The sequence below is a fragment of the Vulpes vulpes genome, chromosome 8 (genome assembly GCF_048418805.1).
Source record: "Vulpes vulpes isolate BD-2025 chromosome 8, VulVul3, whole genome shotgun sequence".
Classification (NCBI taxonomy): domain Eukaryota; kingdom Metazoa; phylum Chordata; class Mammalia; order Carnivora; family Canidae; genus Vulpes; species Vulpes vulpes.
Genome location: NC_132787.1, coordinates 91,503,048 through 91,516,445, shown reverse-complemented (window position 1 = coordinate 91,516,445; position 13,398 = coordinate 91,503,048). Strand labels below are relative to the sequence as shown.

General features: G+C 37.5%; 1 protein-coding gene across 1 annotated transcript in view; it reads left to right on the top strand.

Moving 5' to 3' along the window:
* The window catches only part of SELENOI (selenoprotein I), a 40,609-nt gene that overhangs the window by 16,680 nt on the left and 10,531 nt on the right, over positions 1-13,398 (top strand). Inside the window, exons 2-6 of the mRNA XM_025984024.2 lie at positions 789-857; positions 1,311-1,419; positions 3,760-3,834; positions 7,692-7,954; positions 8,887-8,995. Coding sequence (XP_025839809.1) covers positions 789-857; positions 1,311-1,419; positions 3,760-3,834; positions 7,692-7,954; positions 8,887-8,995 — 625 coding nt within the window. The remainder of the gene's footprint in view (positions 1-788; positions 858-1,310; positions 1,420-3,759; positions 3,835-7,691; positions 7,955-8,886; positions 8,996-13,398) is intronic.

The following is a 13,398-nucleotide window of genomic DNA, read 5'->3' as shown; positions in this document are numbered from 1 at the left end:
TCTGCCTTTCTCTCTGTGTGTCTTATGAATAAATAAATAAATAAAATATTTAACCCCCCCCACATTTAATAATATCTAATACTTACATAGCACTTACTGTGGGCAAGGTACTGCTCTAAGTATTTCTCACATATGATTATTTTACATAATTTTTGTGGCAGTCCTTTGAGATAGAAGCTCATTTACAGATGAACAGATTACAGATGAACAAACTAAGGGATTGAAACTTGCCCAAGGTCACACAGCTACTAAGTGCATTAGTGGTGGTATGAGGAGGTTGAGAAAAGTCAACATTTGAATGTACACAGTGTGTACATTTTGATTTGGCATTTTTAAAAAAGATTTTATTTATTATTCATGAGAGACACAGAGAGAGAGAGAGGCAGAGACACAGGCAGAGGGAGAAGCAGGTTCCATGCAGGGAGCCCAATGCAGGACTCGATCTTGGGACTCCAGGATCACGCCCTCGCCCAAAGGCAGGCGCTAAACTGCTGAGCCACCCAGGGATCCCTGATTTGGCATTGTAAATGAGAACTTGTAAGCAATATAAATTTCTCTGCTGAAACATTGCAACATTATAAAAATTGAGTGAGAAAAAGAAATCTGGCTGTACTTGACTGTCTTTGTCCCACTTATAATGTTCCCCCAGTTTTGTTATTTAGGTGAGGACATCATGTAAATAGACATATTCTCCAAGTTATTTTTGTAATATTATTTTCACTCCAAAAATACTGTTCTACTTGCTAATGTGCAAGGATAACTGAATATTTTCTTTCATTTCTTAACAGTACAGTGCTGTGGATACCAATCCACTCTCTCTGTATATCATGCATCCATTTTGGAACACTATAGTAAAGGTAAGATAATTAATAGACTTGTACTTCTGTTTTAGTAAGTTTTAAATTTTTAAGGAGTGTTATGAATGCAGCTGTTTGTTTGATAGGAATCTAGAGAAACTAACTCTCCCATCCTCCTTTCCCTTGGTCATATACCTTTTGATTTATTTCACCTTTGGAGTTCAAGTTTATACTCTAGAATTTATCATTTTTGTAAAATGAATTTAAAAATTTTCTAAAGTAAATGTAATGTTATGATTATAAATATTTGTTGATTACAGAATTATTTAAAATATAAAAAAATAGAAGAAAGATGCTAATTTTTTTTAACTGGACATTGTGGCTTACATTTTAATATATGTGTGATATTTTAAGTTTATAGCTTTTATTATCACTTAAATTTGCATCTTGTATTATGGCCAGAAAGATTCCTTTATTTTAATCATTTTGTAATTATTTTGAAAAAAAAAATAGGTATTTCCTACCTGGCTGGCTCCAAATCTGATAACCTTCTCTGGCTTTCTGCTGGTTGTATTCAATTTTCTACTTATGGCATACTTTGATCCTGACTTTTATGCTTCAGGTAATGTTATTACTTTAATATAAAATTTAACATGTCTAAATAGAGAAAAATGAGATGTGGTTATCTTCTGGTTTTATTCATATGGTTGTATTTTGTGGAACTTTTGGATACTATAAGGATATGTAAAATGTTAGGAATTGGATGTAAAAGCTAAGTTGTATTTTCACAATCTGTTATGGATGTTTCCATCAAATTCTAGAAACCCACTTGACTCCTTAATTTAGATATGCTATCTAAAAAGCAATGAGGTTTTGATAAATAAGGAATAATAATTGGATTTATAAGAAGATGAATAAATAAGACTATGACACTGCCTGAAATTGAGTATGAACAGGGTCCAATGTACTTATCAGTTCCAGAAATATCCTTTCCCTTACTCTAATTATGCAAGAAAAGTCCTCCCCCTTTTTGAAGGGAATGTGACCTCTCCTTCTGCTCACCATCCATATTTGCCTTTAATGACACCGAGTTTCCATTGAAAATGGTTCTTAGACCTCAAATGTTTATTGACTGAAGTCAAGACCCTCATTGGAAAAGAGAGGAAAGAAATGCTTTTGGAGGCAGTTGTCAGCCTGCTGCCACCCCAGACTCCAGTGTCTTTCACCCTATTCCTGTCTTCACGTTCTCCCTTGCTCTGTTTCTGATGCAGGCCATGGGACAGAATCTGGCTGTATTTGGGGGTGAGGGAGGGATAAGTGGGAGATAGAGTTTATTTTCATTGCTCAGCCAGTTGATGGAGTTGAGAGGAATGGAAAGATGGAGGGAAGATAGAATGAAAATTTTTTGCGTTCTAAGTTTGATATGTATTTTCTAATAAGAATACTTAAAAATGGGACGCCTGGGTGACTCAGTGGTTGAGCGTCTGCCTTCGGCTCAGGGTGTGATCCCAGAGTTCCGAGATCGAGTCCTGCATGGTGCTCCTTGTGGAGGCCTGCTTCTTCTCTCTGCCTATGTCTCTGCCTCTCTCTCTGTATCTCTCATGAATAAATAAACAAAATCTTAAAAAATAAAGAAAAAATGATGTAGTAAGGAGTTTTAAACGTGTCATAATTAATCTGTGGGCTTAGCAGACTTTTGTGGACAGACTTTGGAGAAACTGTCACTGACAACATTGTTTTTGTGGAAAGTTCAGAGTTTCAAAAACTTATGACTTAACATTATAGAAATTCTGAATATTGAAACTATATATATATATACCTAATTATCAACTGAAATTTTAATCCGTGGCTTCTATACATGTAATAAAATGGCAACTTTATGAAGATCATAAAGTACAACATGAATAATAAGACTAAATTTTATTAAGTATCATTTTGATACTAAGCAGTTTTTTTTTTTAATTTTTTATTTATTTATGATAGTCACACACACACACACACACACACACACACACAGAGGCAGAGACATAGGCAGAGGGAGAAGCAGGCTCCATGCACCAGGAGCCCGACGTGGGATTCGATCCCGGGTCTCCAGGATCGCGCCCTGGGCCAAAGGCAGGCGCTAAACCGCTGCGCCACCCAGGGTTCCCCGATACTAAGCAGTTTTTAAAAATTTGTATTTTAATCTTAGAACATCGTCAAAAGTTTATTTTATAACTAGAAATAATTATTTTTTCCCACTACTATAACATTATTTACTTAGTTATTAAGAGAGGTAAAAATATGTAAATATTAATGTGTATTTCCCCAAATCCTAGATCCTGGAGGACTAGATAAACCATCCAGTCCTGGTATATCTGGTAAATGGAAAACAGGAGAGGTTAAATGATATTTTCTTGATCACACTGCTGGTTGAATACAGGACTAGAAACCAGACCTCCTGATTCTCAGTTGTTCTATCTTAGGGGGAAATAGCGAGGTCCTGGCATTTCAGAATGATTCTGATGCCAAATTCATCCAGTGGAGGTGATCTGTCTATATCCACATTAACTAGTTAATAACATAATGAGAGAATATAGATTGAAAGCTCAATATATGTTTGTAGGATAATTGTAAATGAGGATCAGATTAAACACAAGCATCTTTTAAGTCTCAAAAATACTAATTTTCTTTCCCAGTGCATAAGTAATTTTCAAGTAAAGATGAACAGTTTTGAGTTATGATTGAAGTTCAAATGTCTGTTGTTTATGAGGGGTTGGGCAGCTACTTTTGGTTTTGGTAAAACCAAAGTTTTGTCAGTTTACAGATATATTTTTAGTATCTACCTAATTCTGCATTAAAAGTACATTATAAAGTACTTTAACTTTTATTTAATAAGTAGAAATATTTCTCATTGGCAGTATATAGCTATGGTAAGAACAATTGTACTTTGTATTAAAACCTGCATTGCTTTCCTTTGCAGCACCAGGTTACAAGCATGTCCCTGATTGGGTTTGGATTGTAGTGGGCATTCTCAACTTCATAGCCTACACTCTAGGTAAGAAGTTGGCAAATGCTCGTTATTCAGTGACTGGTGAATCTGTCAGTAGGGATGGCCATCTTACCAAGTTAACATTTTCGCTTATGCTTAATTCATTTTAACTCGGGGTTGTTAATTTCCCGTTCAACTTAATACATATGTTTTTGAGTTTCTGTATGGAAAATGTCGTTTGTTGCTAGGAATGCAAAGAATAAGGTAGAAGTTGGCAGACTACCTCTTACAGGCCAACTCTGGCCTGTTGCATGGTTTTATAAGTAAAGTTTTATTGGAACACAGATATATCTATTCCTTTACATGTTGTCTGTGCCGGCTTTCTGCAACAAAGACAAAGTTGAGTGTTGCAACAGAGTCTACTGATGACCCACAATGCCTCAACTATTTATTCTCTGGCTCTTTACAAAGAATATTTACCAACAACTGGAATAAGACATCGTTTTTGCCTTACGTTTGGGAAGCAATACTGACGTATCAAATTGTGGAATACTGAGAGAGCTGCTATAATAGAGCACAGTGAGAGAACAAAAATAAGAAATGATCAGTTCTTATTTGGTGGAGGGGGTGGTTCGGGAAGTCTGCTGTGCTAGGCCATACTGTCTATTTTGCCAAGAATGCTTTTTGTTGAGGTTATCTGCATGGCTTGTCCTGTATTCTCCTATTCCCCTTCCCTGCTTTATTTTTCTCCATAGTACTTAAAGCCATATGACCTACTTGCAGCTTTAAGGGCTATGTACCCAGTGTTTAGAATAGTGCCTAACATATAGTAGGCTCTCAGTATATAGTTTTTAAATGAATACAAAATACCAGACCCTGAGTTAAAGTTGCTAGGATCTCTTTAGGTAAAGATGACTTGTATTCATAAAATCATTATAATTTGGTACATGATTAACTGCTGTCATTGCAGGTGACCAAAGGTGTGAGAATTTGGGGAAGGAAGAGAATGAAGTCTAGAAGAATTAGGGAAAAGCTTAGTGAGAAATTACATTTTCAGGCAGAAACTTTTGCACATTTGTTCTTTTTTGTTTGTTTGTTTCCTCCCACACTGTACATTTGTTCTTAAAGATGAGCAGGTTTAGAAAATTATGCTGTAGGGTTGGTTGGCAAGGGCAGGAAGAAATAGGGGAAAAGGTGAGAGTGGCCTGGAGGCTCTGACTTTTAACAGCATGTCATAAAAACCTTTTGATGTACTGTACCACCTACCTGTTTCATGTCCACAATTTTGGCAAAAATCCTGACCAAACATGAACTAATTGTTGCAAAACTGCCTTGAACTAACGTGAGGCAAATTCTAAACTTTATTCTAGTGTGACTATTCTCACATTTTGCTGCAGAAATATTAATGTGTTTGATCACAGGGTGCTGTTCTAGATCTTCCTGAGTTGCCCCCTTACCCCCTAATATATGGTGTATGCCCTGAATTACCTTTCTGAAAAAAAAAAAAACAAACCATTCTGAAACATATCCAGACATCAGACTTTGGAGCTGGAATGGGTTCAGTGGGAAAATGTACAAAACCTAATTAGTGGGGCACCTGGGTGGCTCAGTTGGTTAAGCACCTGCTTTCCAATCAGGTCATGATCTCAGGGTCCTGGGATCAAGCCCCGCATCAGGCTCTTTGCTCAGCATCTAGTCTGCTTCTCCCTCTGCCTCTCCCTCTCTCTCAAATAAATAAATAAAATCTTAAAAAAACAACAACAACAACAACAACCTAATTAGTATGCAGCCCATGAATTCGGTGTTTATAATAACTGCCCAGGAGTTGCACCACAAACAGGAATTTAACCCAGCAAATAATGAGAAGAGACTTTGTGGAAATATTTTAGCTACTTAATGGCAAAAGAGTTCCCAACACTATAAAACAGAGATCTGTAGTGTTTGGACAGGAAATCTGGGATTCATCCTTTCATATATTCCTTCAGCAATGTTTCTAAAGGCCTTCTTTGCCACAAACTGAGGTAGGCGCTAAAGGTAGTACATACTATGGTGAGCAAGTAAATACAATAATCATAGGAATTTTTAATTCCTTAAATCTGAATCTTTACAATTAGCCTAAGAGTTAACAAAATATTTCTTTTGGGGAGAAATTTTTATGATTCAGCTTTTTTTTTCTTCTCCTTCTTCTTAATAATGTCTCCTCTACTAGACCAGCAGTTACTGAGAGACCACAGGAATGATACCTTCTTTAGCAGAGTAGTTGGTTCCTGCACAAACATGCAGAGTTATGCTTCAGGTTCTTCTTTTTAGCTGGTTTTTATTCTCTCTGTCTTTCTCCCTGCACACCCCCCCCACTACCCCCACCACCTGGCTCCTCTGTTTCTGCCTCTAAATGAAGGTGTTCCACTGTGCTTTACCCTTAACTTTCTCTTTCCACTCATTCCCTTGGCAATCCTGATACTTCCGACTATGGAGATGACTCCTGAGTTTCTATCTAGCCCTCGTCTGTCTTCTGAGTTGCTAGTAAGTACCTTAGGTTGAGTTGCTTGATATTACCATGTGGAATTCTGCCAAAACTTCAGTTTTAGCATCCAAAATTATACTTAGCATCTTTTCCATCTCTCATACTCCTTTGGACTTCTTTATTTCCTATCTCTCTCTTAGTTACCCAGATGGGAGATTCTGGAAAGGATCTTCTGGTCCATTGCCATTTTAATTTTCTTAATATCTCACCTGCCTTGAGCCTTTCATTCCCACTGTAGCCCATGTCCACATAGGCCTACCTGCTGATTAGTGTCCTCTCTCCAACCTGCCATTCCTTCTGCTGCCAGGGGAATCTTCTCAGAGCACGTCACTACTTTCATTCTAATCACTCCCCTACTCACATCCTATTAGTAGCTCCTGGTACTCCCTGAAACTTAAACTTGCTCCAGCCTCCCTTCTAGCTTCTCTACTGCCCTTTAACATACTGTTTTTTTCTGGTCAACTTGAACTACTTGGCATTCTCTGAACCCTCATGTGCTTTTCCATCTTGGTGTTTGTGCTGATAGCACTCCCTCTTCTTGAAACAGCATACTCTTATCTACTGAAATCCAACTCATTCTTTATGTCCCCACTCAGGTTTCGTCTTGTCTGGAAGGCCATTCTCGATTATCTTAGCCTGAAGAGTACTTGTCCCTTTTCTGTACTCTTCTATGCTTGGGATGTGCTCTGTCTTTAATTACCATGTTTTGTCTCCTTTCTCAGTTATAAATGCTGAGGGCACAAACTTCATCTGTTCTGAGGTTATTCTTTTAATCTTCACAGCATCAAGCATAGTGCATTACATGTTTTTAATACATTTAATTCTCACATTTACTGAATGTCTACTTCATTCAAAGCCTTTTCTGAAAGTACTTACAATTATGGAAGTGGTACATCTGTAACAGAGTGACTGTAATTTCTAACAACATGAAATCGGTGTTAGAATTGAAGCACAGGGTGTTTTTGGATCCTAGAACAAGGAGTGGTTAGATAAATTGTAATGAGTAACTAATTGAATATTCTCTGGAGGCTGGAGAACATGTGGCTAACTGAACAACTCAGTTGTTATGAAGATTTGGAGGAATTCAGAGTCTAGCAACAATGCTTTGTCCTCAGATCTGAAACTGACACTGTTTAGTGTGATGTAATGTATTTTAATTTTTAGATTAAACTCTTAGAAATTACAGATTTTATTTCTGAAATCTTCAAATTGTAGGAGTGAAGGATTGTATTTTTACAAAAAGTACTGGCTGGTAGCTATTCCTTTGTTAATTAACATTGCTAAGTTGCTGATCTGTTTTGTTTCTCCACTTTTTTTTTTCTCTACTTTATTAAAGAAGACTTTCTGCATACTGGTACAGATGTTGACCTTTTCCCATGGCAATGTGTTTTGGTTGCAGATGGTGTGGACGGAAAGCAAGCCAGGAGAACCAATTCCAGCACCCCTTTAGGGGAGCTTTTTGACCACGGCCTGGATAGTTGGTCATGTGTTTATTTTGTTGTGACTGTATATTCCATCTTTGGACGAGGACCATCTGGTGTCAGTGTTTTTGTTCTTTATCTCCTGCTGTGGGTCGTTTTGTTTTCTTTCATCCTGTCCCACTGGGAAAAGTATAACACAGGGATTCTTTTCCTGCCGTGGGGATATGACATTAGCCAGGTGGTAAGTATGTGTTGTGCCTTAAATTTTCAACATTGCTATGAATTTGGGGACAAGTTTTTGTCATTCCTTCTTTATAGCCCATACGCTTTTTTGGCAAGAACTGATTTGTACTTTTAAAAACTTTCCTTTTTATTTTGTATTGTTTCTTGCTTATTTATGAACAATTTCAAACAGAAAAGTAGAATAGCATAGTGAACCCTTAGGTACCTATTACTTAGCTTCAGCAGCTACATGGCCAGTCCAGTTTCATGTATACCCTTCCTCCCAATTATTTTAAAGGAAATTCCTGATAGTAGATGATAAATATTTTACTATATATATCTCTAAATAGTAAGAGTACTGTTTAAAAAACCATAATCACAATGTCATTATTACAAAAAAAGAGGAGTCTCTTAGTGTTAATAAATATTCCTTTGAACTGTTGATTTTTGTAAATAAAAATATGCACATATAATTGTTGCTTTTTTGTCTTTTCTGCCCATGTTTCAATGAGTAGAGATACTTGTTTTCTCTTACTTATTAGGCTTGCTATTAACTCTCCCTGTCTTTGAATACCAGCTTTTTGTGTTGCCATTTTGCCCATTTGCACCTAAGGCCCCAGTAAAGCATCAGACGTTGGAGTGTGTTTGAAGAAAGTGATTGGGCAGGCAAATTGGATCATCTTATGCCTTAACCAGTTCCTGAAGTGCCTTAAAGTGTTCTAAATTATGCCCAGTTGCTTGCACTGTTTAGAAGTTAGTTGTTTTATGGCACTGTTGGCTGAAAAATATATTGTTAAAGGCGAGAAGACTTGCCACAGTCTCAAATTTAAGTGTACTTCTTGCTTTTACTAAAACTATTTACTAGATTTATGCTGCATACAGCATTATTGTCTTCCTGATCTTTCCAGCTGTTAATGCCCCTGTATGCTTTTGTCTGCATTTTCCTTCCAGACTATATCTTTTGTCTACATAGTGACTGCGATTGTGGGAGTTGAGGCCTGGTATGAACCTTTCCTGTTTAATTTCTTATATAGAGACCTATTCACTGCAATGATTATTGGTAAGAAGCTCCATGTTGAAGCCTATTTTAACATCACTTTATTATTGAAGCCAGTGTTTGATTATAACAAGCTATACCACCTTTTCCCCTCTCCCAAACCCTCCAGCAAAGCAGAACAGCCCTACAGCCCTGGTTTCAACCAAACCAGTAAGGAAAATGAAGTTTCTCTGTTTTGGTTTTTTTGTTTAGCACTAAGCTGCTATTTTTAGTTAGAAGGAAATAAATACCCAAATCACATAAACCTTGTAAACTAACAATTTAAATGAATCTAGACTGTTATATAGAGGATCCACATTTAGGTGGACATTTGGTATAGAATTCATGCCTGTCTCAAAATTGAGAATCATTAGTTTGTGGAAAGTAGAATAAATGAAAGATAGAGATTATTTCATAATATTTCCACTCCAAAAGTTGAGCTTCTGTTCCTCTCAGATACTCTCCTTCTTTTGCCACTGGATATTAGGTAAAAGTTTTTGATCGTGGTAATCTTTTTCCTTTTGATTTTAACCAGAGATATCCGTAGATATCATTGGATATCGGGGGTGGAGGGGCAGTGTTTTCTATGCAAAGATGCAAAGACGGAGTTATCTGGGCTGTTATTTTGGGGTGCTAGGAGTGACGATAGGATCTCTGTAGAAGTAAAATAGCAAACTCTTGGCTATTGTGTTCCCTTATCTAAAAAAACCCCCTTTCTCACTACCAATGAACCTTGATAATAGGATGGGCATTAAGCTGAGTTTAGAAGCAGCCAAAAAGGTGGTGCAATAGGCACTGGCTTTTAGGCAGTTGTTTGGGCCTTTCTCTGGGCCCTGGACTACGGATATTTTAGAACCCTGCTATGATCTTCCCAGCGTGCATTTTTGAGTTTCTGTATGAACTGAATCCTCTACCTTGAAGAGGGTATCTGTTTTTCACTCCCATCGCATAGCAAATCTTTTGATTTAAGCGGCTAATCCTATGGCTGTATTGCTGCATTTTATGTTTAAATGTTAAATTTAATGATAAGATGAAATCCTCTGGTATGTGAGATATATTTTTGAATGTTAAGTGGGTACTTTATAGGCACATGACTTTCTTTGTGATCTGTAAGTTTATCTGAATTCTTCTCTCTGAAATAAAACAGAAGCCCACATGTTTCTTTACAAATAAATAAGGTAGATTTCCCAGTACAGGTATACCTCATTTTATGGCGCTTCACCTTATTGTGTATTGCAGATAATGTGTTTTTTACAAATCAAAGGTCTGTGGCAATCCTTTGTCGGGCAAGTGTGTTAGCACTTGGTCTCTTCATGTCTCTGTCATAGTTTGGTCATTCTTGCAATATTTCAAACTTTTGTTATAATGCTCTGTGATCAGTGATCTTTGATGTTATTATTGGAACCACAAACCACACCCATGTAAGGCAACTTGATTGATGTGTGTATCTGACTGCTCTACCTACCTGCTGTTCTCCCTCTCATTTCTCACCCTCCTTGGGCCTCCCTGTTTCCTGAGACACAATATTGAAATTAGGCCAGTTAATGATCCTCCGGTAGCCTCTAAGGTTCAAGTGAAAGGAAAAGTCACACATCTCTCACTTTAAATCACGATTTAGAAATGATTAAGCTTTGTGAGGAAAAAGGCGAGATAGGCCAAAACACAGGCTCCTCACACCAAGCAATTAGCTATGTTTGTAAATGCAAAGGAAAAGTTCTTGAAAGAAATGAAAAATGCTACTCACTGAACACATGAATGATAAGAAAGCGAAATAGCCTTTTTGCTGATATGTAGAAGTTTTAGTGGTCTGGATAGAAGATCAAACCAGCCACAACATTCCCTTAAGCCAAAGCCTAATTCAGAACAGTGCCCTAACTCTTCAATTCTGTGAAGGCTGAGAGAGCTAAAGAGGCTGCAGAAGGAAAGTTTGAAGCTAGCAGAGGTTGGTTCATGAGGTTTAAGGAAAGAAGACTTCTGTATTATGAAAGTGCACAGTGAAGCAGTAAATGCTGGTGTAGAAGCTGCCACAAGTTACCCAGAAGATCTCACTGAGATAATTAAGGAAGGCAGCTGCCCAAACAACAGATTTTCTGTATAGATATAACATTGGAAGGAAATTATATCTAGGACTTCCATAGCTAGAGAGGAGAAATCAATGCCTGACTTCAAAGCTTCAAAGGACAGGCTCTCATGGTAGGAGCTAATGCAGCTGGGGACTTGAAGGTTGAAGCCAGTGCTCATTGGCTATTCTGAAAATCCTTGGGCCCTTAAGAATTTGCTGAATCTACTCTGCCTGTCCTCTCTACATGGAAAAACAAAGCCTGGTTAATAGTGTATCTGTTTATAGCATGATTTACTGAATATTTTAAGCACACTATTGAGATCTCAGAAAAAAGGATTTCTTTCAAATACTGCTAATTGACAAGCACCTAGTCACCCAAGAGCTCTGATGACAACGTACAATGAGATTAATGTTGTTTCATGCCTGTTAACACAGCATTCAGCTTGCCAGAGATTGAAGAATAATTTTGACTTTCAAGTCTTATTATTAAAGAAATACCTTTTTTTTTCTTTAAAGCTATAGCTGCCATAGAAAGTGATTCCTCTGATGGAACTAGGCAAAGTAAATTGAAAACCTTCTGAAAAGGATTCACCATTCCTAGGTGCCACAAGAACATTCGTGATTCCTGGGGAGAGGTCAAAATATCAGCATTAACAGGAATTTGGAAGAAGTGGATTCCAACCTTTACGGATGACTTTGAGGGATTTAAGCCTTCAGTGGAGGAAATAACTAGCTGTGGTAGAAATAGCAAGAGAAGTAGAATTATCAGCAAGAATCTGAAGATGGGACTGAATTGCTGCAATCTCATGATCAAACTTTGTAAGAGACAAGGAGTTACTTCTTTTTTATTTTTTTTGACAAGGAGTTACTTCTTATGGATCAAAAAGAAAATGGTTTTCTTGGGATAGAATCTACTGGTGAAGATGGTTGGAATGACAACACAGGATTTTGAATATTACATAAATTGAGTTGAGTGAAGCAGCGGCAGCGTTTGAGAGGATTAGCTCCTATTTTGAAAGAAATTCTACTGTGGATAAAATGCCATCAACCAGCACTGCACACTATAGAGAAATTGTTGGTGAAAGGAGGAGTCAGTCAGTGTGGGAAGCGTCATTGTTTTCTATTTTAAAAACTTGCCACAGTCACCCCCACCTTCAGCAGTCATCAACCTCGAGGCAAGACCTTCCACCAGCAAAAAGATTATGACTCGCTGAGAGCTCAGATTAAAAATTAGAATTTTTTAGTAGTAAAGTAATTTTTAGGGGTGCCTGGATGACTCATATGGTTAAGTGTCCACCTTAGGCCCAGGTTGTGATCTTTGGGTTCTGGGATCGAGCTCTGCCTTGGGTTTCCTGCTCAGTGGAGAATCTGCTTCTCCCTCCCTCCATGCCTTGCTTGTGTGGGCACTCATGTGCGTGCTCTCTCTCTCAAATGAATAAAACAATATATGTTAAAATAAAGTATTTTTTAGACATAATGCTATTGCATGCTTAGTAGACTACATTATAGTATAAACATAACTTTTATGCACTGGAAACCAAAAAAAAAAAATGATGTGACTTGCTTTATTATGACATTCACTTCACTGCGGTGATCTGGAAGGCAACCTGCAATATGGAAAGTACATTAAGTGCTATTTAGAGAAGAAATAGAAGATGCAGTGTGTCTCTTTGGCAACCTATATATAGCCCAGGCTTCCTGCATGCTTGCTGTATTTAAGATAAAGTTATTTCAAGGTATTTTAAACTAAAAATACTCTTGGTAGCAAATCTTTTCAAGTTTCTGTCAGCCTTTTACCAACACCTCAGAGCTGTAGTGATTCTGGGTTAATTAATTCAGCCCCGGCTCCCTACCAGTGCTTCCCAGCTTGACATGGAGTCAGCTGCAAAAAATTTCTGAGGAAATGAGCTTGTCTTCTCCTTCCTTTCTCTTAGAGCTCTTCTACTTGGGGAACTTTGTTGCAGTTGGGCTTGGAAATAGAGTAATTCGTCTTTTCAAATGAGATTTCTGTTTGGTGGATTCCAGTCTTTTCATCTGTTTTTAGCAAAATGTCTTAGGAATTGTTTTGAAGGAATGCTTTTCTGTCTTTGATTCTTAAGGTCTTAGCTGCATTGATCACCTTCTCGCCCCAAGCCAAGCATAGTCGGTGAGAAGGTCTAGAGTGGACAAGCTAGGGCTAATCTGTTGAGTGATGGCAAAATATCCAAATGAAGTAGCCAGAAACTTGATGATTTGGAGTTTGATAGAGGAAAAAAAATCGAGAATTTGCATCTTTAATTTGTAGAATCAGAGAATTTTAAAAATGCAAGGGACATTAGGAGGTCATTTAACCCATCCACATTGTACGGCTGTGGAATCTTGAAGC